Here is a 27,494-nt window from a genome sequence, read left to right on the forward strand (position 1 = left end):
ACCATGCCTAGCTAATTTTTTGTATTTTTTTTAGAGATAGGTTTTTGTCATGTTGCCCAGGCTGGTCTTGAACTCCTGGGCTCAAGTGATCCTCCTGCCTTGACCTCCCAAAGTATTGGGATTACAGGCTTAAGCCACCACACCCAGCCTATTTATTATTTATTTGTTTTGATTTGTTATTTTTTTCTATTTATTGTAATAAATTCTTAGATTATTTTCTGGCTTTGTTTTTTGGTATATTTAAATACACATGTATTTAATGTATATTTAAATACATATATTTAGATCTACATATTTTCCTTCTGCAGGCACTGTTTCTGCTTTATCTCACAAGTTTTGTCATGTTCTATTTTCACTGAAGTTAAATTCACAATATTTTCTGATACTCATTTTAATTTTTTTTGAATTATATGTTATTTAGAAGTGTGTTGATTGATATTCTTGATATTTGGAGATTTCCAGTTGTCTTTTTAAAAATGACTTTTATCTTTATTGTATAATTACAGAAATAATCTCAATTATTTCAGTTTTTTGAAATGTGCCGAGACTTGCTTTCTGAAGCAGCATATGAAGAGTTTTGGTAAACGCATACGTGTATTCTCTCATTCTTGAGTATGGTGTTATCTGTATGTGAAGCATGTAGTGTTCACATTTTCCATATTGTTACTATTATTTTATTTTTTAATTCTAGCACTTATAAAAAGGAATGTGTTAAAATATCCCAATTTGATTAAGGATTTCCATATTTAGTTTAATTGTCCTTTATTGTAATATGTTTGTGTGGTTTTGATGCTAGAGTAATGCTGGTGTCACAGAATGAGTTAGGAAGTATTCCTCTGCTTCTTTTTTTTGGACTATATTGTAGATAATCAACAGCATCTATTTTTTAAATATATTGTAGAATTTACTGGTCAAACTATATGGGCTTGGTTGCACTCTATTTGGAGGGTTATACGTTGTTGATTCAACTTCATTAATAAATACAGTCCTGTTCTGCCTGTAATCCCAGCACTTTGGGAGGCCGAGGCAGGCATATCATGAGGTCAGGAGATCGAGACCATCCTGGCTAACACGGTGAAACCCCGTCTCTACTAAAAATACAAAAAATTAGCTGGGCGTGGTAGCAGGCGCCTGTAGTCCCAGCTGCTCGGGAGGCTGAGGCAGGAGAATGGCGTGAACCCGGGAGGCAGAGCTTGCAGTGAGCCGAGATCGCGCCACTACACTTCAGCCTGGGTGACAGAGCGAGACTCCATCTCAAAAAAATAATAAATAAATAAATAAATAAATAAATAAAATAAATACAGGCCTATTCAGATGTTCTATTTCTTCTTGTATGAGTTTTAGTAGATTGTTTCTTTCAAATAATTGTTTCATTTGTGGGCTTAGAATTGTTCATAATATTCCTTTATTATCTTTTTAAAATATTTGTGGCATCAGTAGTGATGGTCCCCCTTTCATTTCTGATATTAGAAATTTGTGTCCTCTCTTTTTGTGGTTAGCTTGGTTAGAAGTTTTCAATTTTACTGATCTTTTCAAAGAACCAGCTTTGGTTTTGTTGTTTTTCTCTATTAATTTCCTATTTTCAATTTCACTGATTTCTGCTTTGATATTTACTATTTTTCTTCTGCTTACTTTGAATTTAATATGCTCTCCCTTTTCTTATTTCCCAAAGTGAAAACTTAGATAATGATTTTTAGATCTTCTTTTCTAATACGTACATTCAGTGCTATAAATTTTCCTCTAATCCCTGCTTTTGCTGCATTCCACAAATGCTGATGAGTTGCATTCTCATTTTCACTTAGTCCAAAATACCTTTAAACTTCTCTTGAGGGATTATCTTTGGCCTGTGTGTTATTTATATGTGGGTTGTTTAACCTCCAAATATTTTGGGATTTTCTAGCTCCCATTCTGTTATTTTCATTATGGTCTGAAAGAATACTTTGGGTAATTTCTATTCTTTTAAATTTGGGAAGGGTGTGTTTTATGCACCAGGATGTGATCTACTTTGGTGAATGTCCCACATGAGCTTGAAAAGAATGTGTATCTGCTGTTGTTGGATGAAATATTCTGTAAACATCAATTAGATCCAGTTGATTGATGATGTTGTTTGGTTCAACTCCATTCTTATTAATTTTCTGCCTGCTGGATCTGTTATTTATGGGTAGAGGGGTATAAAAGTTGCAACTATAATAATGGACTTTTCTATTTCTCCTTGCTATTCTATCAGTTTTTGTTTTATGCTGTTTGATACTCTCTTGATAGGTGCATATATATTAAGAATTGCTATGTCTTCTTGGAGAAGAGAAGAAAACATAAGAGTATCATTATGTGATGCTTCCCTTTATCCCTGATAATTTTCCTTGCTCTGAAAACTGTTTTGTCTGAAATTAATATAGCTGCTCCAGTTTTTTTATTTGTGTTAATATATCTTTTCCCATCCCTTTTTCATTGTACTCTACAAGTATCTTCCATCCTTTTCTGTATTTCCTATTCATTTTCATCTCAGTGTTTTTATTTGATTATTTTCTGTAGATATGTCTTTCAGTTCAGTAATCTTGCCTTCTGCCATGTTAAAACTGCTGTTAACACCCTTGTTAAAATTCTTAATTTTAGTTATTTTATTGATCTGTTATAAAATGTAATTTTTAAATAAACTACAGTTCTCTGAAAAAAGTCTTCATCTTTTAATCCATTTTCTCCATATGCCTATGTTCTTGCACATGCTAGTTACTTTCAAATCCTTGTTTGCTAATTTACTATCTCGATTGCCTTTGGATCTGTTTATTGTCTTTTTTACCTCTCTTGGCTTACAATCATATGTTCTTGTCTCTTGGCATGCTTAGTAAATGTTTTTACTTAAAGGTAGACATTATATATAAAAAAATTGTGGAGGCTCCAGTTAATATTTCTCCAGAGACATTATCTTTTCTCTCTGCTGGGCATATACAGAGGGGCTTGTAATTTAACCCCAGAAGCTGTGCTGAATCAAAACTATGTTTTATTTATTTATTTTTCCCACATATGCATGTTTTACTTTTTGAAAGGTTCTGTCTTCCTTTGGTTCATCTACAATCCTGGGATGTATTGTTAGTGTTTTCTTCTGTTCACTGAGGGTCTTACCCTCGGCAAATCCTGAACTCCAATTTTTATATCGATATCACAGTACGACTGCAGAAAGCAATGCTTTGCATTTAGGATGACTTCTGCTGAGTTGTACAGCCTCCCAAGTCATGCAGCTTCAGAAATAGGCAGATTCTTTAGAGAGAACAATGGCTGTCCCCCAGGATCAACCCTCTACTCTTCCTTTTTCACTGGAATGTTGCCTCTTCAAATTTCCAATTATATCTCTCTAGTCCTGTGAGAGGACTTTCACACTCTGGTTTCTGTCCTCCAGCTGTGGCCCTCTGCCTGGGAAAAGTTCACATTCTCAGCCTCTTAGTTTGCAAATAGAGTTGACAAACATCCTCACTTGCAAAGTAAAGCTGCCAAACATCAGCTTACCTTTCTGCAGTTTTTTTTACTTTCCAGAATCTTGGCTTCTTTAATGTCTGCTCATTTTGTTGCCGGAAAGGGCTCCCAATCCAGACCCCGAGAGAAGGTTCTTGGATCTTACGCAAGAAAGAATCTGAGGCGAGTCCACAGAGTAAAGTGAAAGCAAGTTTATTAAGAAAGTAAATGAATATCCTGGCTAACATGGTGAAACCCTGTCTCTACTAAAAATACAAAAAAATTAGCCGGGCCTGGTGGCAGGCACCTGTAGTCCCAGCTACTCGAGAGACTGAGGCAGTAGAATGGAGTGAACGCGGGAGGCGGAGCTTGCAGTCAGCCAAGATGGCGCCACTGTACTCCAGCCTGGACGACAGAGCGGGACTCCGTCTCCAAAAACAAACAAAATAAAATAAATGAATAAAAGAATGGCTACTTCATAGGCAGAGCAGCCTCAAAGCCTGCTGGCTGTCCATTTTTGTGATTGTTTCTTGATTACATGCAAGAAATAAAAAAATAATAAACAAGGGTGGATTATTCATGATTCCCCTTTTTAGACCATATAGGGTAACTTCCTGACGTTGCCATGGCAGTTGCCATGGTAAACTGTCATGGCACTGGTAGGAGTGTAGCAGTGAGGATTACCAGAGGTCACTCTCGTTACCATCTTGGTTTTGGTGGATTTTGGTGGGCTTCTTTACTGCAACCTGTTTTATCAGCAAGGTCTTTATGACCCATATCTTGTGGCAACCTCCTATCTCATCCTGTGACTTAGAATGCCTTCACTGTCTGGGAATGCAGCCCAGTAGGTCTCAGCCTCATTTTATCCAGCCCCTATTCAAGATGGAGTTGTTCGTCTTCTAATGCCTCTGACACTTTGGCAGCTGTCTCATGCCATTGAATATTTTGAAAATTTTATTGCATTTTTCTAGTAATTCTCATAGGGACTATGAGTCTGCTGCAAACTACTCTATCTAATGTGGCAACAGAAATCCAGGTTATCCTTGTTTGAAGTGAAAAATGTCCATCTAGGATGTTTTCAAGAAGGCCTTTGTGTTTCCTAAGGACCAAGAAAGCACACTTGAGCATGAATGGTGAAGTAATTCACTTAAGAAAGGAAAGTGATGTCAGACTCAGTCCAAGAAAAACTGTTCTGAGTGAAAAGAGAAAGAGCTACATAACCCATGGACTAGATATGAAAATACTGTAAATTTTAATAACACCAAATGAATGACATGAAACTTCAAAACTTGTAATAGCCTCATTATTTTTGCTTGTATTGTGAAACCCCTTTGAAATATAAGAATAAGTGTTGTTTAAATGTGTAGAACTCCTTTGGACTATCGATACAGGAGGGGATCCCACAAGACAGTGTAAAGGATCGGGCAGGAAATATTAATGATCTCATCCTATTGAGTCCTTTGGGACATGGGGGTAGCAGTAGAATGTTACTTCAGAGAAGTGGCAAGAATCCAACTGGAGAAGCCTCCCATTAGGAGAGCTCACTTAGCTTTCGTGCTACTCCATAGGTAACGCCTTTAAGAGTGTTTATCTTATAAAGACATTGACAGGTAAGGTAGTGCAAAGGAAAACCTCTGTGATGACGGAATTTTTGGTACTCGGTAGCCTTTCAGATTTCTCTTGGTATATGTAAGGCTAGCTTTGCTCACTGGTTTTGAGAATTTGTGTTTTTGGTTACATATGGGAGTGGGAGATGAATCTGATTTGATGCCATGACTGACACCTGCTCTTACTTCCCCTAGGTGGAAAGAAGTGAATTTATGGTCCCTTGCTTCTCTTCCATTTCCCTTCACCAATGGAAACTCTGTTTTCTGGTTTCCTTCACCAGGAAAAAGTATAGTCCTAAATGACTGAAATAGCTCTCAGTGTCAGGTTAATGGCTGATTTTAATGCCATTGCCTTTAGAAAAACAATTTCCGGCCTTTAAGATATGAGTAAATGAGAGAGCTACTGGAGACCGGTGTTGGGGATGGGGGGTAGGTGGAGGGGAAACTCAGCATGATTGAAGTCCATTTGTAGATTTAAAATTCTTGTTGCTGAATGTATAAGCCTAAACGTTGCTCAGAAGGAATCCCAGGCCGGTCGTGGTGGCTCACCCCTGTAGTCCCAGCACTTTGGGAGGCTGAGGTGGGCAGATCATAAGGTCAGGGGTTCGAGACAAGCCTGACCAACATGGTGAATCCCCGTCTCTACTAAAAATACAAACATTAGCCAGGCATGGTGGCATGCGTCTGTAATCCCAGCTACTCAAGGGCTGAGGCAGGAGAATCGCTTGAACCTGGGAGGCAGAGGTTGCAGTGAACTAAGATCGTGCCACTGCACTCCAGCCTGGGCAACAGAGCAAGACTCCGTCAAAAAAAAAAAAAAAAGAGGCAATCCCAATATTCAGAATTCATTATCAGCTGCTGCCTAGTGTATCAAATGCATACATTCCACTGGTTTCCATTGGTTCCATTGTTTTCCATTGAATTTTTGTTAATGATTTTGTGGTAGTTTCTGGGAAACCTGAAGGCAAAAACAAAAATGTGAGGCATGCTCATTATTACTCCAAGAAAAATACCTCAACATTCTCATCTTGTGAAAGCAGCTTAGTGAAATTATCTTCTTACAACTAGACCACAGGATAAATACTTCTGAAATTTTGTAGGTTGACTTCAGCTCTGTGTACTTTAGTTAAAATAAATTTTGTGGTAATTTATTTGCAATCACTTAGTTATCAATAGAATTTTAAAAATGATCTGAGATGACTACTTTCTTAAAATTTGTCTAAAACTCCCATTTATTTAACAATTGAAGATAGTAGGCCAAAAATAGTTAAACGGCTTACCGAAAGATACACAGCTGATTTGTGATTGGTGGAGAGGCTGGGAACCAGAAAGCTGTGTTTGGGGTTTTCCACTCTACATGACCTGGCCTGTGACGCCAGCTCTCGGGTGGCTACGTAAGTTTCTGCCTCTTCTATCAGCTTCTTGTTTTTCCCTAATGTTATGTTCTTAATAGCCTCTTGGACTAATTCTTCCATATGCTGTAAGTGACTCAAATTGATAACACTATTTTATTCAGAAGAATTCCTAGAGATGATACCTTGTTGTATATTTTTTTGAAGAAATAATCTGCTCTCACATTTAATAATTTGCAAAAAAAATGTGGAAAACTGTCCTGTGAAGATATTCCATGCCACCCTGTCACTCGCTCAGCTACCCAATTCACCTCCCTATGGGCCACCTGTGTTTATTAGATTCTCATGTAGCTTTGCAAATGTATTTTATGAATATACAACGAAATAAATCTTATATATTCTTTTAATGCCCTTTTTAGTAACAACTTTTATTGTGACAATAAAGACTTCCAGTGTCAATGTCTGATACCAAGGTACTTTTGCTCATGGGTCTGTGGATTGACTGTGGCTCTGCCGGGTCCAGTGGGAATCAGCTGGGCTCAGTTGTGTTCAAGTCAGGTCTACTCCACCTGTTTTTTCTGGGATCCAAACTGAGGGAGCAGCAGCTACGTGGTCATGCTCATCTCATAACAGATGGTGAGAGTGCCCTAGGGACTAGCAAACACACATGCTGCTTCTAAATCCTTTCCTTGCAATTAGCACACTCTCATTTCTACTTGCATGTCATTGCTTAAGGCAGATCACATGGCCCAGAGTTAATGGGGTAGAGAAGCATATTCCTCCCACAGCGTAGTTGGAGGAGTGACTATTTGATGGCTAATGATGCTGATTATTAACCTAGTATGGGCTTACAAACTATATACTCTGTACTTTTATTTAACATATCTTGGAGATATTTGTCTGTTAGTATATAAACACTTAAAATTTTTAAATAACTGTACAGTATTTCATTTTATGGATGTCTATGATGTAACAAGTCAGTTCTCTATTGATGGACATTTTGATCATATCTAGCACTTCGCTATTACAAATATTACTGCAATGAGTAATATACATATATCATTTTGCATAAATGCAAGTTCTATCTGCAAAATAAATTCCTTGAAGTTGAATTGTTGGCTCCAAAGACAAATATTTAATTTTGCTAAATATTGCAAATTTCTTCTCTGTAGACATTGTATCCATACAGATCTCCAATAGCAGTATGGGAAAGGGCTTATGTCACCATATTTTTGCCAACTCTCTGTGTTACCCAGCTTTGAATCTTTTCCAATCTGGTGGAAAATAACAGTGTTGATGTTGTCACTCTTATTATTTTGTTTTGTTTTTTAACCACAGTTATGTTGGCATATAATTCACTTATCATAAAATTTACCCTTTCTAACATGTACATCTCAGTAGGTCTTAGAATATTCACAGTATGGCAACCATCACCACAATAAATTACAGAGCACCTTCATCACCCCAAAAGTAATCCTGTACTCATATTAGTCATTTTTCATTCTCGATCCCCCTATCCCTCAGCAGCCATGAATCTACTTTTGTCTCTAAGAATTTGCAGAGTGTGGAGATGTCATCATAATTGGAATTAAATATCACGGGTTTTTTCACTTTGCATACTGTTTTCAAGGTTCATCTATTGAACCTCATCATGGCATGTATCAGTACTTTATTCCTTCATGTTACTAATTTTTCATTATATGAACATACAGCATTTTATTTCTTCATTCATCAATTGGTGGACACAGGTTGTTTCCACTTTTTGGCTATTATGGATAATGCTTCTCTGAACATCTGTAAACAAGTTTATGTGGACATACACTTTCATTTCTCTTGGATAGATACCTAGGTGTGGAATTCTGGGTCATTTGTTAATTCCATGTCCAACAATTTGAAGAACCAGTGCACCGTATTTCAGAGTGGAAGCACAATTTTACAATCGTTCAGCAATATATTAAGGTTCCGATTTTTTCACATCTTCACCAATACTTTTTAATTTCAGACATCCTAGAGGATGCAAAGTTTTATCTCACAGTGGCTTTGATTTGCATTTCTCTAGACCTAATCATTTTCATGTCTTTCCACGTGCTTATTGGCCATTGACATAGCTTCTTTGGCAAATACCTATTCCTCACTTTTTAGTTGAATTATTTGTCTTTTCATTGTTTAATTGTAAAAGTTGTTTTATATTCTTTTTTGTTTGTTTGTCTGTTTGAGATGGAGTCTCGCTCTGTCGCCCAGGCTGTAGTGTAGTGGCACCATTTCAGCTCACTGCAACCTCTGCCTCCCAAGTTCAAGCAATTCTTGTGCCTCAGCCTCCCAAGTAGCTGGGATTACAGGCATGCGCCCCCACACCTGGCTAATTTTTGTATTTTTAGTAGAGATGGGGTTTCGCCATGTTGACCAGGCTAGTCTCAAACTCCCGACCTCAAGTGATCCTCCTGCCTTGGCCTCCCCAAGTGCTGGGAGTACAGGTGTGAGCTACCACACCCGGCCTGTTTATATATTCTTGATAGCAATCCCTTATCAGATATATGATTTTGAAACATTGTCTTTCATTGTGTGAGTTGTCTTTGTTGAAGAAACCATTTTTTTCCCAGTGAATGGTCTTGGTTCCCTGGCCAAAAATCAATTGGCCATAGGGATATAGGTTTTGTTTTGGACTCTCAACTCTAATTCCTTCATCTATGTGTTTATCCTTATGCCCTTGCCATGCTGTCTTGGTTTCTGTAGCTTTGTAGTAAGGTTAAAATAGGGAAGTGTGAGTCCTCCAACTTTGTTTCTCCTTTTCAAGATGTTTTGGATATTCTGGGCCCCTTGAATTTCAATATGAATTTTAAGATCAACTTGTAAATTTCTCCGCAAAAGGCAGCTGGGATTTTGATAGGAATTGTGTTGAATCTATAGTCAGTGTAGTTTTAAACTATATCTATTTATGAATTAGGTAGAACACATTTTTAAGGCCATTTGCTTTTCTTTTTCTAAACTAAGAACTTACATATATTTGGCTCTTTTCTTGTGGGTGTCAGTTCCAGTTCTGTTCTTGTACCACTCAAATTATGTTTGGAAACAAGACTAGAGGGATGGGCATGTTTCACAATTATATTGGAATATTGACTCATATACACTTTCCTCCATGATCCCCTCAAAAGGATTGGGTGCACTGGTGTTATGATAGAGAATATTTGTTTGAAACAACCAGACCTAAGCAATTAACTTAAATTAACAGGAAAAAGAAACTCTAAACTCTTTTTTTTCCCTCTCCTCAGAAGAAAAAGTGGTATTTATTGAAATATCCATGGATTGAAAAATGTTCCAAAATAAGTTTCCTTAAAATGGCCAGACAACTCATCCTTGAAAGAAAGTCATTTCACAAGATACACCAATTTATTCTTAATGTATATTTTTCTGTCAGTATTATTTTTCTCCAGATGTTTTATTTCCCTGTTCTTCATGCAGATAATTTGTAGAATTCTTGTCTTCCCTGTTTTGAAAGAATTTTCTTTAGTTTTTTTATGTGTTGTCTCTCTCTTTCTCTTCTCTAGTATGAGCTTATAATTATTTATGCTTCTCTTGTATTATCCAATTTTCTACCTCTAATTTATAGGTCTTAAATTTAGCCCAGTCATGTCACTTGGAAGAAAATAGCTTAGGTATATAGCCATGCCTTGGTTTTAGAAACAAATAGCTCCTGGATGTGTCAATGCCAGAAAATGAAGTGTCACCACAAGGGCATCCAATGACAGACAGGGACCACTTTCTTAATCCATTTTGTGTTGCTATAAAGGAATACCTGAGACTGGATCATTTATTTTAAAAAAGAAGTTTATTTGGCTCATGGTTCTGCAGACTATGCAGGAAGCATGGCATAGGAATCTGCTTCTGGGGAGGGCCTCAGGCTTCTTTCACTCATGGCAGGAGGTGGTGAGCTGGTGTGTGCAGAGATCACATGACAAGAGGGGAAGCAAGAGAGAGGGAGGAGGTCCAGGCTCTTCTTAACAACCACCTCTCTGGGGGAACTAATAGTAAATTCATTCATCCCCATAACCCAGGGAGGGCATTAATCTTTCATGAGGGATTCATCCCCAGGACCCGAACACCTCCCATTAAGCCCCACCTGTAACATTGGGGATGAAATTTCAACATGAGGTTTGGGAGTGACAAATAGCCAAGCTATAGCAGCCATCTTGCATACTGATCAAGGGTCAGTGGTCAGTGATTTTGCTGCTCTCTCAACTATGGTAGGAATGAGATTATAAATACAGGCCTTTGAGGGTTTTTGTTCAAAATATGAAGACCTCTTATTCTATTCACCTGGGGTGCTGAAAGGGCCCATTTTCATTCACTCCAAATTGGCTCTCCATGCCAGTGGCCATTATTCAATTCTTGATCACTGAAGGGCTCTGTAGATTGCTAAATGGCTCTGACTGTCCTTGATAATGCATTAGAGAAATGAAAAAGGCAGTGGCATTACAGCATAATTAAATTCAACTCATGAGCAAGGTAAGATGACCATGCTTTTTAAGCAAGTTTGCTCTAAGAGCCTGCTGCCGTCTCTTCAAATCTGTCCCTGGGAGCAGCTCATGTTTTACATCCGTCCAGTCTCTCTCACCTCTTTAACGTGTGTTGTCCTGGATGGTGTCCCATCATGATTTTTGGTGACAGGCACAGTCTTGTGGAACATGGCTAAAGACCCACCCCCTGGGATATGCCATAAGGAAAAAAGTCATACATTACAGAGCTTAAATGTGGCATTTCTGCTGGAGAATGGTATGAATGAAATTTTGTTCATTTTTATTTAACATCTTTCTCCTAAAAAGGCCAAAGGAGGCCAGCTTTATACATGTCACTGCAAATCATCTCAGCATCACTCAGAAGTGGTACCGAATTCAGAAAAGCATTTTAATGGTGCTTTTGGCACCACTGGCAGAGAGTACTGATATTTGGCATTTCTAGGTAACCATGTTCTCTAGGCATTTTCCGTTTAGTAGTTTCAGAGAAAAAGAGTTACTTCAGGTATGGCTGCAGTTATTTTTTCAAGAAATTGAGGAAAGAGAGGAACTAACCTCTGTATAGGCCCTCTTGTGTGCCAGACACTGTGCTAGATGATCAACAGGTATTATCGCATTTGATCCCATGACAGTCCTGTGAGGTAGGTTTTATTATTTCCCCCTATTTAAAATAAGAAAACTGAGGGTCAGTGAGGTTAAGATCACACAGCTCTGACACAACAGAAGTGGGCTCTGAGTCCTGGTCCAACTCACAGGCTGAACCCCCTCTTCCACACTCACTATCCCACCCTCATGGAGGCTGAATGAAGAGCCTAACTCAGGACACCCAAAAGGTGGCATAAGGTTTGGCTGGCCCAAGAGACTCGTGTTCCGTACAATCACACTTCTCTTATATGCCAAAGGGCCTGTTTTCCCCTATAAGGTTTTAGGAAATGCTTTTCAATAACTTTATGTTTTCTAGAACAAAGGCTATTTATCTCTCACACTCCTAGCCAAGTTCACAGGAAACGGGTCTTTTGTCAGAAGAGGCTAACCATGACAGAAGCCCCTGTTATAAGTGAGATTACCAAGGATCACTTGCGGATGGTATTTTTGAGCCATTTCACTCTTTACAAATGGATCCCAGACTAGAATGTTCATTCAAGGACAAGCTGTGCTTTCTGCTGCTCTATAAGCATGAGCAGAGAATGCGAGTAGGAGAGAGCAATACAGGAGTAGCTGAGGTCAAAATAGAAGACAGAAAGCCAAGCGTGTCTTGGAAATCGTCTTGGAAATTGATGGCTGTATCACGTCAGCTTCATTGATGGTGCTGGGACTGACCCATCACAGCTGCCAGAGCTGGAAGGGAGCTCAGAGATCACCCCACATAATCTATTCATTTCTCAGATGGAAAAATTGAGCCATTGGAGATAAAGTGACTTGCCCAAAGTTAGGCAATTAAGAATCCCCACTTCTAGTCCAATGCCCTTTCCATGACACCACAATTATTTCAAGGTTGTGGAATGGTAAATGGCTTATAATTTTTCTATTTTCAATCTAATATATGATCTATTTTACATATATTATTTTTACTAATGTGAAATTTTCTTGAGCAAGAAATAAATTCTTTTATTTTAAGCCAGTGAGATTTTGAGGTTTGTCTGTCATCATAGCATTACCTGCCTGTCCTAAATAATGCATGTGCCTATTGAGATGATTATGTACTTTTTCCTCTCCTAATGTATTTATTATATTACGATATAAGATTTTCTGATGTTGAGTTATCCTTGCATTCTTGAGATAGCCTTTATATTATGGCATAGGAATATATATATATATGATGTATTTGATATATATATGTATATATGTTACACTTAACTAATATTTCATCTATTTTTGACTCTAAGATTACAAGTGAGATTGGTCTATCATTTGCTTTTTTGTCCTGTTCTTGTCCCGTTTTGATATTCTGTTATTCTAGATTCATAAATTGGCTAACTTTTCCTCATTTTCTATTCTCTGAAACAGATTGCTTAAGATAGAGATGGCGTATTCCTTGAGTTTTGAGCAAAGGGGAATTGTAGCATAGAATGAAGTTGGAGAGGTGAGGAGGAGCCAGATAATTTAGGGTCTTGAAGGCCACCATAAAAATTTCAGATTTTATTCTAAGGTCATTGGGAAGCTATTGAAGGATTTAAGCTGCTGAACAGCATTATGCTCTTTTATGTACTTTAAATACAGTCACACATTGCTTCATGATAGTGATACATTCTGAGAAATGCACTGTTAGGTGATTTTGTCGTTGTGCAAGCATCATAGAACATACTTACGCAAACCTAAATGGGATAGTCTACTACACACCTAGGCTTTATGGAATAGCCTATTGCTCCTAGGCTACAAACCTGTACAGCATGTTACTCTCCTGAATACTGTAGGCAATTATAACACAACAGTAAGTTTTTGTGTATCTAATCATAGAAAAGCTACAGTAAAACTATGGTATTATAATCTAATGGGACCAGTGTCATATATGCAGTCTGTCATTGACCAAAATATCATTATATCACTGTGTCCATTATCTGAAGAATGCATTAAGGTGGTTAACAATGAAAGCAGAAATATTTAGAAGACTACTTAAGCAGTCAAGGTAAGAGATGACAGTGGCTTGGGCTAAGATGTGACAGAGGAGGTAGGAGAATTGAATTGTCTTGATGTGATATTTATTTAAATATATATTAACAAGATTTGTTAATGGATTATATAAAAGAGTAAGGAAAAGGGAGAGATTACAGTTTGCTGGAATGAAACCTAGGCTTTCACCTGTGTAACTGGGTAGATAATGTCCTAATTGCTTATATGGAGAATTCTAGAAAAGGAATAATTTTGGGAGTGTAGGTAGAGAAACCAGTAGTTCTGTTTCGGAACTGAATAAATAGAAGTGGCTATTAAAGGAAATTTGAGTTTGGAGCTCAGGAGAGAAATCAGGATACCATAGGTCTATTGATGGCATTGAAAGCCATGGAAGTGGATGAGATCACCAAAGGAGGGAGGTGAGACAGAGAAGAAGTCCCTGGGGCAGGAAAAGAAGGTGAGCCAACAAGAGATAAGCTCATCCTCCATAGGACTTGAGTTGCTCTCTGGTGTTCCTATTTGGAGTCTGGATGATTCTCCATGTACTTGGGCTGTGAACATTCAGAAACTTGTTAATTTTGTTAGGCACAATGTTGATGCTTAATAAGTAAAGGTTTGATTGATTCATAAAAAATACTGTTACTTGTGGGGCAGATGCTTTGGAATCAGCAGGAGCTCTTATAGACAACTTCCCTGGCCTCTCTCTCTCTCTCTCTGCAGTGGCTCAATGGGGAGATGTCAGGTCCTCTTCCCTTAAGTATACCCTGGCCTAAATGTTCTGCTTGTGGTCAAGGTAGAGTTGTGTCATCCATGTTTGGGAGTCCATATCATGCTTATATGGGATGGGGAATTGGGTATTCAACAGGACTGCATCTGGTACACATCACATACAGGTCCCATGAGGGAGAGGCAGCCTCAGGCCAGGACAAATCTGAAGGCCTTGAATATCATATCCCTCGCCCAGGGCAGGGATTGTTAATCAGTCTCAATATTCCTTCTGCTGATCTTTCGGGTGCTTTCAGCTCCTTCTCAACACAAAGTATTCTGGTTGGCTGAACCAAAACAAAAGCAAAAGCTTTTTTGTCAATCAGGGAATAGACGGATGTTGGATTTAAGAGCTGGGGTGTTCGGGGGAGTTCAGTGGTATGTGTTTAGCTGCTCAAAATGATCAAAAGATATACCTCCAGGGTTTTGGCATGCTGCAGGGTAGAATACCAGGCTAGCCTAAGAACTTTGAAAAAATCTTGAGAAGATATCTTGTCTTCCAAATATCTTGTTAACGGGTTGGTTCTATTGGTCAAAGATAAATAACACTGATTTTATACCTTGAAAAATTAGCCCTGGAATTACTCATGATAAGAAAAAAAAGTTTTTTCGGAGAGTCTTGTATTTAAGGATATTGGAAAACACGACGTGTGTCAAGAAGATCGAAAGCTGCAGAATGGTTGGATAAAGTACAATAAGAGAAAACTTACACAGTGCAGATAGAAACTCAAGTTCCTAAGCTCTTTACCACAGATTGTGTATAGCCTTTCAATTACAGGGTTATGTGTGGGTGGTGACTTATTATAAAATGCAAAGTTGATAGGCATAATTAACTAATTCAAGAATGAGTTCCTAAATGTTTTTCTATAAATTTCAGAATTCTGTAAATTAAGTAATTTAAATAAACATGTTCATTCCTTCCTCTTTTTTTCTTTTTGCTATTTGTTTCTTTTTAAAAGCAATTGTTAGGTTTGTAGAAATTTGGTACTGCTAATGCTTGATTAACTGGAAGAACTCAGAAATATTTATAAGTAGAAATGATGGAGAATCAAATACATGGAGAATAAAATAACTATAAATGAGTTCTTGTCTTGGCATGAACAGATGCCATCTTACCCTAAACAAGATAGACTTTGCATCTTCTGAGGAACTTCAAGGTGCTGACCAGCAGATATATTTAAGACACCATGTGACAAAGACCTACCTCGTGATAGGTAATCCATGATAACACATACTAAATGTTTCTTGGTGTGCAATGAAGGCTAAAGAAGCTTTTCTCATAATCACACTTCAGCAGTGACCACCATAGCCCCTTCTGTCTCTCCAATGTTCCAAGCTCAATAAGTCCCCTCTGCGACAGAGGTCTTCCCTGGTACCACCATAACTCAAAATGAACTCAATGAGGGAATTTATTCTTGGTATCAGTTATCTGTCATTTTTCCTACTTAATGCCAATCTTGTCCCAATTTACATTAAAATCATATTTTAAGTCCTCTTACGAAAATGGCAGCATTCAGTTTTCGTTTTCTTTTTTCTTTTTTTTTGAGACAGAGTCTCTCTCTGCAGCCCAGGCTGGAGTGCAGTGGTGCGATCTCATTCACTGCTACCTCTGCCTCCTGGGTCCCAGTTCAAGCAATTCTCCTGCCTCAGCCTCATGAGTAGCTGGGATTACAGGCATGCCACCATGCCCAGCTAATTTCTGTATTTTTAGTAGAGGCGGGGTTTCACCATGTTGGCCAGGCTGGTCTTGAACTCCTGACGTTGTGATCCACCTGCCTTGGCCTCCCAAAGTGCTGGGATTACAGGCGTGAGCCACCGCGCCCAGCTGGTAGCATTCAGTTTTCAAATGATTTCCTCGTATCTCATCTCATTTTGTAGTCAAAGAATATAAGAATTGGAAGTAACTTTTGTGGGCACCTAGATAAGCATCGTTAGTGTAAGAACATCCCCTCTGCAACTTTTCAAACTGGGGCCATTCAACTTCCTTCAAACACCTTCACCAATGGGCAGTTCACTCCTCAACTAAGGCCACTTTGAACTGCCCTAATTGTTAGAAAGTACTTCCTTCCGTGGAACTGAAATCTGTCTGCCTTAAACTTTTATCTGTTAAATTTAAATTTGTCCTATGGGGCTTGGCTGTTAATGTTCGATTCTTTTCCCACAGAAGAGTCTTTTAATGTTTTAAGAAAATGATTGCAAATCACCCAAGTCTTCTCTTTCAGGGACAAAATATCTTTTATTTCTTCCAGTCATCAGAGTGACTTTGAGCACCTTTGCCATCCTTATTGCTTTCCTTCAGCTTCATTAAGTCACTCCTTCACTGAATACCTACTTTGCTCCTGCTGTGTGCCTGGCACTGATCTAGGCACTGAGTGTACAAGAAAGGTGCAATAAGTAGTGGAAACAGGACAAAATCTCTATGCTCCTGGATCTTACATCACTGAGGTGGGGTGGGAGCATAAAGGAAGGATTTATATCCTTGGCACATGCCATCCAGGATGTTCTAGACATGTCTGCACAAAGCATTGATGGGCCCATTTTCTCACACCTCCATTCATTTCGTTGGTACTTCTCCATCACTGTATTTCTAGAAATGCAATTTGTGCTTATATTATCTTTTTTTGGTAGATGTGTGCTGTTTTTGAACAATATTGAGTTTGCTCTCAACCACAAACAAAAACCCAGTATCTTTTGTCATTCAAACTGATGTTCAGTTATATTTTGTCCATGCTGTTCTTAGTGCTAATCCAGCCCTTTCTGTTTGTCTTAGTCAGTTTCAGCTGCTATAACAAAATACTACAGAGTGGGTGGTTTATAGACAACAAATATTTATTCTCACAATTCTAGGGGCTGGGAAGTCCAAGATCAGGCTGCCAGCATATCCAGTGACTGGTGAGGGCCCAATGCCTGGTTCATAGATGACCATCTTTTTGCTATGTCGTCATGTGGTAGAAAGGTTGCAAGGGAGCTCTCTGGGGTCTGTTTTATAAGAGCACTAATCTCATTCATGAGGTTACCACCCTCATGACCTACTTACCTCCCAAAGGCCCCATCTCCTAATACCGTCACTTTGGGAATTAAGATTTCAACATATACTTTCTGTAAGAATACAACATTCAGACCATTGCACCCACTGAAGTATAAGTCTTAACATTTATTCTTGCTAAACTTCATCTTACTTGTTTCAGCTCATCTTTTCAGCCTGCCCAGATCTTCCTGGGTCCCCATGCCATTAGCTATTCCTCATAGCTTTGTGCCACTTATACATCTGATTGACTATGTGAGTTCACTGTGCCCAGGCCCAGATAGGACAGGGGCATTCTGAGGGCAGTGCTTCGAGTCCTCCTCATGGAGCTCTCCTTTCTAGTGTGTCCTGCTCAGTTCATCAGTGCTCTTTTTGCCAGCCTCACTCAGCCTGTTATGAGTCCAGTGAACTGTTACTCGACCCTGTTTTACCAGTACGTTTTCAAAGCTAAAGCAAAATGTCCTGTCAAGTGCCTTGCTGAATAATATATATTGCCTTAATATAGCCCTCATTTGACAGTTTACAGACCATATTTGAAGAGGAAACGAGGCTAGTCTGAGATGAGGTGTGATCGGTGAACATTCACAGTGGCTCATTGTTCACCACTTTTCGGTTTAAGGGTTTAAAACTCATCCAATTACTGACTGGTTAAAGCTCATACTTCCTGGCTGGGCACAGTGGCTCATGCCTGTAATCCTAGCACTTTGGGAGGCCAAGGCAGGTGGATTGGCTGAGCTCAGGAGTTCGAGACCAGCCAGGGCAACACAGCAAAACCCCGTCTCTACTAAAATACAAAAAATTAGCCAGGTGTGGCAGCATGTGCCTGTAATCCCAGCTACTAGGGAGGCTGAGGCAGGAGAATTGCTAGAACCTGGGAGGCGAAGGTTGCAGTGAGCCAGGATTGCGCCACTGCACTCCAGCTTGGGTGACAGAACAAGAGTCCGTCTCAAAAAAAAAAAAAAAAACCAAAAACAAAAACTGAAACTTCCTAGTATAGGCTGTAGGTTCTGTGTAATCTGTCCACAAGCTATAGACCACCTTAATTTCCATCCTCCAATCTCCATATGTCACTTCTTCTCTTTGAAATCAGCCACGCCAAAATTTTGCAGGCCATCAAATCTTTGCCTTTATTCATGCTTCTGTGATTTGGCACATGTTATTCCACCCACCTGAAATGCTGCTGCACTCTTCCTCCTTGTAGTCCATCTGGAAGATCCCTGATCAATTTTTAAAGACCCTGCCAGAATGTCCCCTTTTCATGGAAAATGTGCTTTCCTAACACTTTGTATGCACTTGCACTTAACACATTGCACTACAGTGATTTATACATCTGTCTCTCCTATCTGCCTCTGCCATGGGAAAGGTCCATTCATTCATCATCAAAGACTACCATGATGCTTGGTGTGGTGTGGGAGCTCAGTAAACATTTGTTGAATTCTATTATAGAATTTTCCCATGGATGGGTTCTGGGCACCACTCCAGTTTGTGCATCCATGTTCTCCCTCATTTCAGGCAAATTGACTCTATTTTGCTATCTTTTTTCTCCACCATGCTTTAAAAATTGCTAAGGATTTCATTTCCAAATTCTCTCAGTGCCAATGGCTGGGACTGCTCTGATCCTGGTGATGAACATCATCGAGCACCCTTTTACTATTTCTTCCCTTATTTGGGGTCTCAGTTGCCTCTGAGAGAGTTGCCTCTTCTTACATAATATGAAGAACACCATATCTCAATCTAAAGACTAAGGTTTTAGGTCCTGGCTCTAATTCTGTCTCGGTGTGTAACCTGGAGGAAGTAAATTCCCTTCACCAAAGCCCAATTTCTTCATTGTAATTTGAGGGTAATCCCCTTCATTTTTGTATTTTATTATTCTAATTATGTCTTCTATAATCTTCAATCTAGACTGTTCTCCTTGGCTAGGAATTCGGAAACCAAACAGGAGATGAGTTCCTCTGCGGTTTTTCACCTTCAGGGGAAATGACTCCTGTTGTCCGGCTGCTGGAGCTCTGCTCCCGTAAGCTGCCTGGTAAGAGCCCCAGGTATGGCCTGTTCTTGCTATGCCTTGCCCTCCTATGGGGACACTGCCTGTCTCATCTCTCACAGTGTCATTTGGATCCAGTCACCTGGCCTGTTTCTACACTCTGGACACCACACACTACTTGCTGCTACAGCTACAAGTACATTGTAGCCACAGCTGCTCCCAATATCTGCTCCACAGAATTGGTGGTTAATTTCTAGGCCACTGCATCTCTTGATATGGGCAACATGACTACTGCCAGACTGTCTTTCCAAATATTTAATTTGCCTTGGAATAAAAAGATTTTCACAGCAGAGCAAGACAAGGCAGATAATACGAATTTTGTTTTATGGCTAAGGAAACTGAGCCTTAAAATGATCAAATTACTTGCCCAGTGCTACCTTGATTTTAAGCAGAGGAGACAGGCTAAAGCTCAGACATTTTGACGCTTTCTCTAGTGGTGTTCCATCATGTCAAAAGGGCAGGAACAAAGTCTCAATATTTTCAGTATTCCTTCACAAACATTATACCACAACTCATTTATAATATGTGCTCAGTTAGGCCGGGCGCGGTGGCTCACGCCTGTAATCCCAGCACTTTGGGAGGCCGAGGTGGGTGGATCACCTGAGGTTGGGAGTTCGAGGCCAGCCTGACCAACATGGAGAAACCCCGTCTCTACTAGAAATACAAAATTAGCCAGCGTGGTGGCGCATGCCTGTAATCCCAGCACTCAGGAGGCTGAGGCAGGAGAATTGCTTGAATCCGGGAGGCGGAAGTTGTGTTGAGCCAAGATCATGCCATTGCACTCCAGCCTGGGCAACGAGAGAGAAACTCTGTATCAAATAAATAAATAAATAAATAAAATAAAATCTGCTCAATTAATTTGCCAGTTAATTAAAAAGTATATGACATTTTAAAATTGGGTAACTTTGGAAATACTCAAGATCGGAATTTAAACATGTCAACTGGAATGAGCGAGGAATAAACTCATGAAGAAGACAAGTCATAATTTTTACTTCTTTTTTTCTTTATCAACTCTCTGACATTAGTATGGAATTTCTAATTAGAAGAAAAATGGCCATGAAATGGACAAAAGGATAGTAAAAGTGAAGAATAATTCATTAATGAGGATATTGCACTGTAAATAATTCAGAGTTGATTACAAAAAAGAAGATATTTATTTAAAACCTGTCATTTGGGGTAAGATTTCCCAAACTATTTTGCTTTACTTTATGCTGCTTATATCAATCTTAACTCAATTGTCTCATACAATTCCAATGTAGTATTGTGAACAATATAATCCCCTTAACATTATTCTCATCTCTGTACTTGCCCCTGTGTCACTTATAATTCTTTTGCACAATAAAACCTCAAATTAATAAAGTGCTTCTCTTAGGAAATCAAGATGCTTTCTCCACGTTACCATTTAATTACGTCTCAAAGCATTCCTCTGTGAAGTGGGTGTGTGTTAGGAAGAGGAATTAGTCTTTCCCATTATGACACATAGGAAACAGCTTGGAAGAGCAGATCATTTCCATCCACAGGGGAACTTGATGCTAATTCAGTTCGGTTCGAGGTTGTTGACTGGGTTCTTCCAGTATACCCAGTTTTCAAACAGAATCATGCTAATGGACTCAATCACCCAGTAACTCGGCACATAATTACTGGATATCTACTATATATCAGACTCTGTTCTAGACACTGAGGATATAGCAGTGTGAACAGAAGAAGAAAAATCTCTGACCTTATGGAACTCATATTTTTCTAGGAGGAGACAGACATCAAACATAGTAGATAAATTGTACAATATGTTAGAAGGAGACAAATGCTCTGAAAGGCAAGTAAATCAGTGTAAGGAGAAAGCAGAGTGCAGGGAAGGTACATGGTTTTCTATAAAGTGGATAGAGTAGCCCTCACTGAGAGGATGCCAGTGGAGTAAAGCAAGAGCATTCAAAGCAGAGGGATCAGCCAGTGCAAATGCCTGGAGGTGGCAGCATGCTTGGAATGTTTACAGAATCCAGGAGGGCAGTGTGGCTGGAACAGAGTAAATAAGACGGAAAGGGGCACAAATTGAGGTCAGATGTGGCAGAGAGTGTTCCAGAAGTGCCTCTTTCGCATTTTAAAGATGTCTTGCCCTTTATGCAACATGGGGTGTTTTGGAGGATTTTAAGTAGAGAAGGGCCACGATCACTCTGGCAGCTATGTTGAGAACAGACATAGGTGGGAAGGGATGCAAGCAGAGACCAGTTAGAAGGTTGCTGCCTTCAACCAAGAGAGAGTCAATGGTGCCTCAAAGCAGGGAGGAAGCAAAGGAGATGTTGTGAAGTGACCAGATTCTAGATACAGTTTTTAGGTAGACCCAGTGGGACTCACTGATGGAACTCTATGTGAGCTGTGAGAGAAAGGAAGGACTCTTATCTTCTGAATGAGACTGGGAGCTCCTTGAGGACAAAAATCACCTGTTATATTTCTTTATGATCTTTATAGAAACCTAAGAAGGCTTCATGCACAATAAATACATGACTAAGTTTTTGTTAAATGGAAAAGGGAGGGAAAAAGCAAGTCTATATCAATAGACTTGGGGTTCCTATACCCACAATGATTTGCAAAAATAGACACTATTTCCTGTATTTCCACAAAATCTTAAAAATCGACTATTTTTTCCCAAGGTAACCCTACTGAAGCTAAAAAAAATCTTGAAATGTCTTTGTTTGGGCTGGAATTCATTACCTTGATGAGGTAACAGGTCTTTTATCTGCTATTTAGAAGTTCTGCCTGGCATGCAAAATGGATGTATTATTACCATTTAATTTGTTTGACAAAAATATTAATAAAATACAAGGCTTACAAGAAAAATAGTAAAATGCTTTGGATATAATGATTGAGAATCACATATTCACACGGTTTTTAAAGAAAGAACCCCCTCCCAAAAAAAGCTACTCCACAATATCTATACTTTCTTTTTTATTCTCCTTTACAACATAAAGGTCTCCATTATCTAGAACGAAAGCACAAAAGAGAACATGTTGAATCTTATGATGGGTTTTTGGAGATGATCTAGTCTAATTCGCTAAGTTTATATGTGAAAAACATCAGTCGTAGAAACGTTAAGGTGATAGACATAATTTTGTTTCCAATACACAGTAACACAAATTCTGAGTTGTCTAATGAGGCCTAACAAATAACAGTAGAAAAATTGTGAAATATGCTATTTCTTGAATCTTCCTTCTTCATGTTTGCTTGGCAACAGTAATTAGCCACAAACAATCTTGAGTCATAACTGCCCAGAGAGCACGGTGAGAGGTAGGTGTGTGGAGGGGTGGCAGATGAGGGAGAAAATAGAATGAGAGGCACCTTGATAGGAGAACTCTAGCTTTTTAAAACTCATACTGTTGCTAGGAGGCATTTGTGCATAATTTTTCACAGGGCTTTACAGTCACACACAGGCATATTTGAGTCAGGACTCTGATATTTAGAAGGTGTGTGACTATGGCCAAGTTTCCTAACTAGGACATTGGTGTCTTTACATACCTTATAGGGACGTTTTGTCAGCTATGGTAAGACTATTTTTAATATGGTTAGAGATAGCAGGAATTCAATACATGATATTTTTATTACTAGTAATTTTCCTAATGGGTTTCAGCATTTCTTGCCTTTGTGTTTGAATAGAAACTCCTTCACCCTTCATACAGTAGATATCCTGCTAGTCCTTGAAGAGCCCGGTTTGAATGTCAGTCTCTCCTTCAGCAGTTCATACACTGTCATTCAGTTTTTCACTTACATGCAGCTATTTGTCTCAAGATCTTATCTACCTAAGTTGGATTTCTTGTAGAATAGTGAAAAGAACCTAGAAGTCTTGGATTTGAGCTCTGCCAGCCACTCTTTCATGAAAGTGGAACCATTATGAATATAATGGAATGAGGGATGTATTATGAGAACTTACCCAATTGTTGAGAAAGTTATTTTCCAGAAGTAGGAATTCACAGATCTGAGAAAAGTCACTATTGGATTTCCTGAGGTCCTTGTGTGGATGGGCAAGTCAGAGCTTCCAGGGGAATCTGGGAGGCCCGCCACATCCAGGAGGGGGACCCTGAAAGAAAGCTGGAAGAATACTCAGTGAAAAGCTTTTGTCTTTGCCTGGCTACTGCCTCTTTGGATCCATGTTAAGGCCCTTGTGATGGGTGTGTGGCTACTGTTGATCAGCTGTGCTGGAAATTTGGAAGATCTGGGTGTGAAGTGGGGGAGGGCCAGGACATGCTAGAACCCTCCAGGTCTCTGCATGTGTTGTCACAGCAAACTACAAAGACCTTGAGAGAGGAATAGATACTGTTTCACTCTGCTTCCCAAATCTTGCAAAAATTCCTCTTTGGGCCAACCGTACTTACATGCATACAGGCAAGAGGATCCTAAGAAACATTGTTCCAGCTAATGCAGTCGACAGAGAACAAACCACCACTGCCACTTCTTGGCTATGTTGGTTGTATTGGGAAGTTGACCCAACCTTTCTGATCCTCTCCTTCTCTATTGTTGCATTGATGTAAATGAGATAATTATTATAACTACCTCTATAGGGTCATTAGTAAGAATTAAATAAGATAATACAAAAAAATCCATTACAAAATACATAGCTGGATGCGGTGGCTCATGCCTGTAATCCCAGCACTTTGGGAGGCCAAGGTGGGTGAATGACCTGGGGTCAGGAGTTCGAGACCAGCCTGGCCAACATCTCTACTAAAAATACAAAAATTGGCCAGGAATGGTGGCACGTGCCTGTAATCCCAGCTACTCAGGAGGCTGAGGCAGGAGAATCACTTGAACTTGGGAGGCAGAGGTTGCAGTGAGCGGAGATTGCGCCACTGCCCTCCAGCCTGGGTGACAGAGCAAGACTCCATCTCAAAAAAAGAAAAAATTACAAAATACAAAAGAATTTATCAGATTACTGTTACTAGATACATCCATTCATTTCATTAACGTATGTTTATTGTGCATCTACTATGCACCAGCAACTATACTATGCCTAGGATCCGAGGCAGTGACAATATCCTTGCTATCTTCAAGCTGAATCAGACATAATTAGATATTCAAGTGGAGATGTAAAGTGAGCATTTGACAGGCTGAATTTCAGGGGATAGGTCCTGGTTAAAAATATACATTTGGAAGTTATTAGTGTTTAATAATGAAATACTAAAATGTATGAGCCTGAATTAGGTCACTTTAGGTAAAGTGCATGTAAATTGAGAGAAGAGGCTTAATGTGTAAGATCCAAGATGCTTCAGAATTTGGGGGTCAAAAAGACAAAGAGGAACAAGCAATGAGGGTGAGAAAAAACAGCCAGTAACGCAGAAAGAGAAATAATAGAGAGTGGCGTCCAGGTTAATTTACGCTGAAAAGACAATTCATATGACAACTGAGAATTGACCATCAGCTGAGCACCATGGAGGTCATTTGCCAAAATGCAACAGGTTCGACATGGAATGGAAAGATTTTGGCATAAAGGGAAGCAGGAAAATAGGGTGGCAATAAGTGGAAAGGGCGTCAAGAGATAGTTTATATATATATGTTTATGTGTGTGTATAATTAATTTATATATATATAAATTAAATAGAGCCAATTATATATAATAAATAGAGCTATATATATACTTATCTATATAGGCTCTCTCTATATAGAGCTTGGGTACAGCTTCCTATGAGGATGGAAACTTTACCCAGAGATGCAAAGGAGGAGGAAGACTGCTTCCTTCAGGCAGTTCTCCCTTAAGAGGAAAACGGTCAAACTGAGTGAGCGTGCCCAGTTGTATCTGCAAATTTATTAATCCAAGTCATGCAAGTCACATCAACTTCTCAGGAGCAGACTGAGCAAAAGGGAAGAGAGAGGGCTTAAAGGAGGGATAAGTAGATTTCAGCGAGAGCAAGGACGTTAAAGAAATATTTCGAGAAGTCGAAAACGAAGAGAATTTTGCTGAAGAAGATTCTAAGTTCCACAGGCTACAGTGGAAAGACGTGGGGAGTTGGAGTGGGAGACAGGTCAGAGTAGAGTGTGTGTAGTTTGGGACAATGATATTTCTCCTGTAGTACTTGGAACAGGGGCTAGGTTAGATAAATATTTGTTCCTTGAGAGAAACCTGACAAGACCTGCATGGGGCTGGGGTAATACATTGGTCCACATGGCCCCCTGTTTGAGTAGAAGTGTTCATCTCCAATAAGGTCTACTCTGCTTAGACCAAGGGGTCAGGAAAGGCTGACCTTGATTATCTTCTCCTTCTGTCCCTCCCTCTCCTCCACACCTGGCCCAGTAGAGGAAGGAAAACTAGATTTACAGCTGATCTTGATTACCTTCTCCTTCTCTTCCTCCCTCTCCTCCACACCTGGCCCAGTAGAGGAAGGAAAACTAGATTTACAGCTGATCTTGATTACCTTCTCCTTCTCTCGCTCCCTCTCCTCCACAGCTGGCCCAGCAGAGGAAGGAAAACTAGATTTACAGCTGCCCAGCCCTTCCCCCTGAAAGCCAGAGGCACAGGTTGCTTTACTACCACCGAGAGAAAAGTGCTCTGTCTCCTTCATGTCGTTCTAATCCTTACAGAAGAATTTGTGGCAGGAATACGAAGACTATAGCTAGGAGGATCAGCACCTCAGAAGCTCTTTGAAAATTGCTAGAGGACGAGGGCAGTGGGCAAGAGGAAAGTTCCTCTGAGCACCTTCTGTTAAAAGGAGAAGCCAGGCCTTGGGGATGTTCCTTCAGTTTCACAAGTGGCAAGATTTTCACCTCCGGTTGGCAGCTTTCAAATCGTTTCCCATTTCTCCAACTTAGGAAGAAGCTGTGAAAACCGCAGGCAAACGGGGATGAATGATTCATTTGGTCCTGGCCATTTCCTTCATTCCTAGGATGTCTCAATATCTCTCTACTCTGTTATTTCAGCATAATAATAATAATAATAGTAATAAATCATCTGCTTCCCTGGGACTTTCAGCGGAGTCGTTAGGCACGTGATGAAACCTTGCTTTGCACGGGGCTCCATCCATCCATTCATCCGTCCATCCGTCCGTCCATCTGTCCATCCATTCACTAGACCACCCACCCACCTACCACCCACCCATCCATCGCAAAGCCTTCCTCCCTTTCCGGCTTACACTGGGCGTTAAACTCCGGTCTCTCCAGGCCTCCGGCGCACGTACACACGCGCGGGCCGGCGGGCGGGGTGTGCGGAAGCGCGGGCCGGCCGCGCCGGGGGCAGGACTACAGCCTCCCGAGGGGCGCGAGGGCGGGGAGGCCGGGGAGGCCCGGGAGGCCCGGGCGGTGTGGCGGCGGCCGAGCCGAGCCCATCCGAGCCGGCACCTTCGGACGCCCCTGTCCCACGTGACTGTCCCCTCCTCCCTCCTCCCAGTCGCGCGCACGGGCCGGGCGTCTCGACTCCCGCGCGCGCTCGGCTGGTCCCAGTCCCCGGGAGAAGAAGCGGAGGAGGGAGCGAGCCAGCGAGGCGGCCCAGGGGAGCGGGCGCGAGTGGCGGCTGCCGGAGCCGCCTGTGCACTGGCGGCGGCGAGGCGAGGGTGGCGGTCGCCTGAGCAGCTAGAGCCGGGGCGGCGCGGAATCCGCATCCGCCGCGAGTGTGATGAAGCTACCCTGCCTCGCTGCTCCGCTTGCCGCCAGCTGACACCGCCTGCACCCAGCCCGCCCGGGAGGGGAGACGCCGCGGGGCCGTGACCTTGGCGGAGGAGGTAAATAGCCGAGGCGGGCGGGGAGGAGGCAGCGCCACCCAGAGCCCTCCCGGCCCCCGGCCCGCACCCAGCCCTCGCTCTGCGCAGCGGGAGCGTCCGCGGGCGCAGGGCGGCCGCCCCCGGGAGCCCAGCGCCGGGGCTGGGCTACGGGCGCCGCGCGCACCCCGCGGTCCACGGTGCTGAAACTGCTGCCCGGTTCCGGCGGCCGCCGCGGCGCGGGGCACAGGCTCGCCTGCCATTTGCTGCTGCCGTGAGAGCGAGCAAGGGGAGCAGGGGCTTGCCTGTTTTCTCCTCTTTGGCTGCTTGCTCTGGAGGCTTCTGCAGTTAGGCTTTTACCTACGGTGACCCGGGTTAAATGGCCTAAAGGCTTGACCTCTCACTAGTTCTTGTTGCCGGGACATATTCTGGTGTCTTCTTGCAAAAATTAGGCAGGATTACCTCCGGA

General features: G+C 40.8%; 2 protein-coding genes across 5 annotated transcripts in view; one reads left to right on the top strand and one right to left on the bottom strand.

The window, feature by feature from the left end:
• Positions 1-5,854: 5,854 nt before the first annotated feature.
• Positions 5,855-27,048, bottom strand: LOC115835126 (tRNA (guanine-N(7)-)-methyltransferase-like). Its single transcript, XM_030812618.1, has 3 exons — positions 26,465-27,048; positions 11,473-11,578; positions 5,855-6,012 (listed from the first exon to the last, which is right to left on the bottom strand). The coding sequence occupies exons 1-2, from the start codon at positions 26,927-26,929 to the stop codon at positions 11,516-11,518; spliced, it is 528 nt and encodes a 175-aa protein (XP_030668478.1). The 5' UTR covers positions 26,930-27,048; the 3' UTR covers positions 5,855-6,012; positions 11,473-11,515.
• The window catches only part of RGS7 (regulator of G protein signaling 7), a 582,263-nt gene continuing 581,491 nt past the window's right edge, over positions 26,723-27,494 (top strand). For all 4 annotated transcript variants that reach the window (XM_012506446.2, XM_030812615.1, XM_030812616.1 and 1 more), the window contains exon 1: positions 26,723-27,049. The gene's annotated coding sequence lies outside the window, so the exon portion shown is untranslated. The remainder of the gene's footprint in view (positions 27,050-27,494) is intronic.

The sequence above is a fragment of the Nomascus leucogenys genome, chromosome 5 (genome assembly GCF_006542625.1).
Source record: "Nomascus leucogenys isolate Asia chromosome 5, Asia_NLE_v1, whole genome shotgun sequence".
NCBI lineage: Eukaryota > Metazoa > Chordata > Mammalia > Primates > Hylobatidae > Nomascus > Nomascus leucogenys.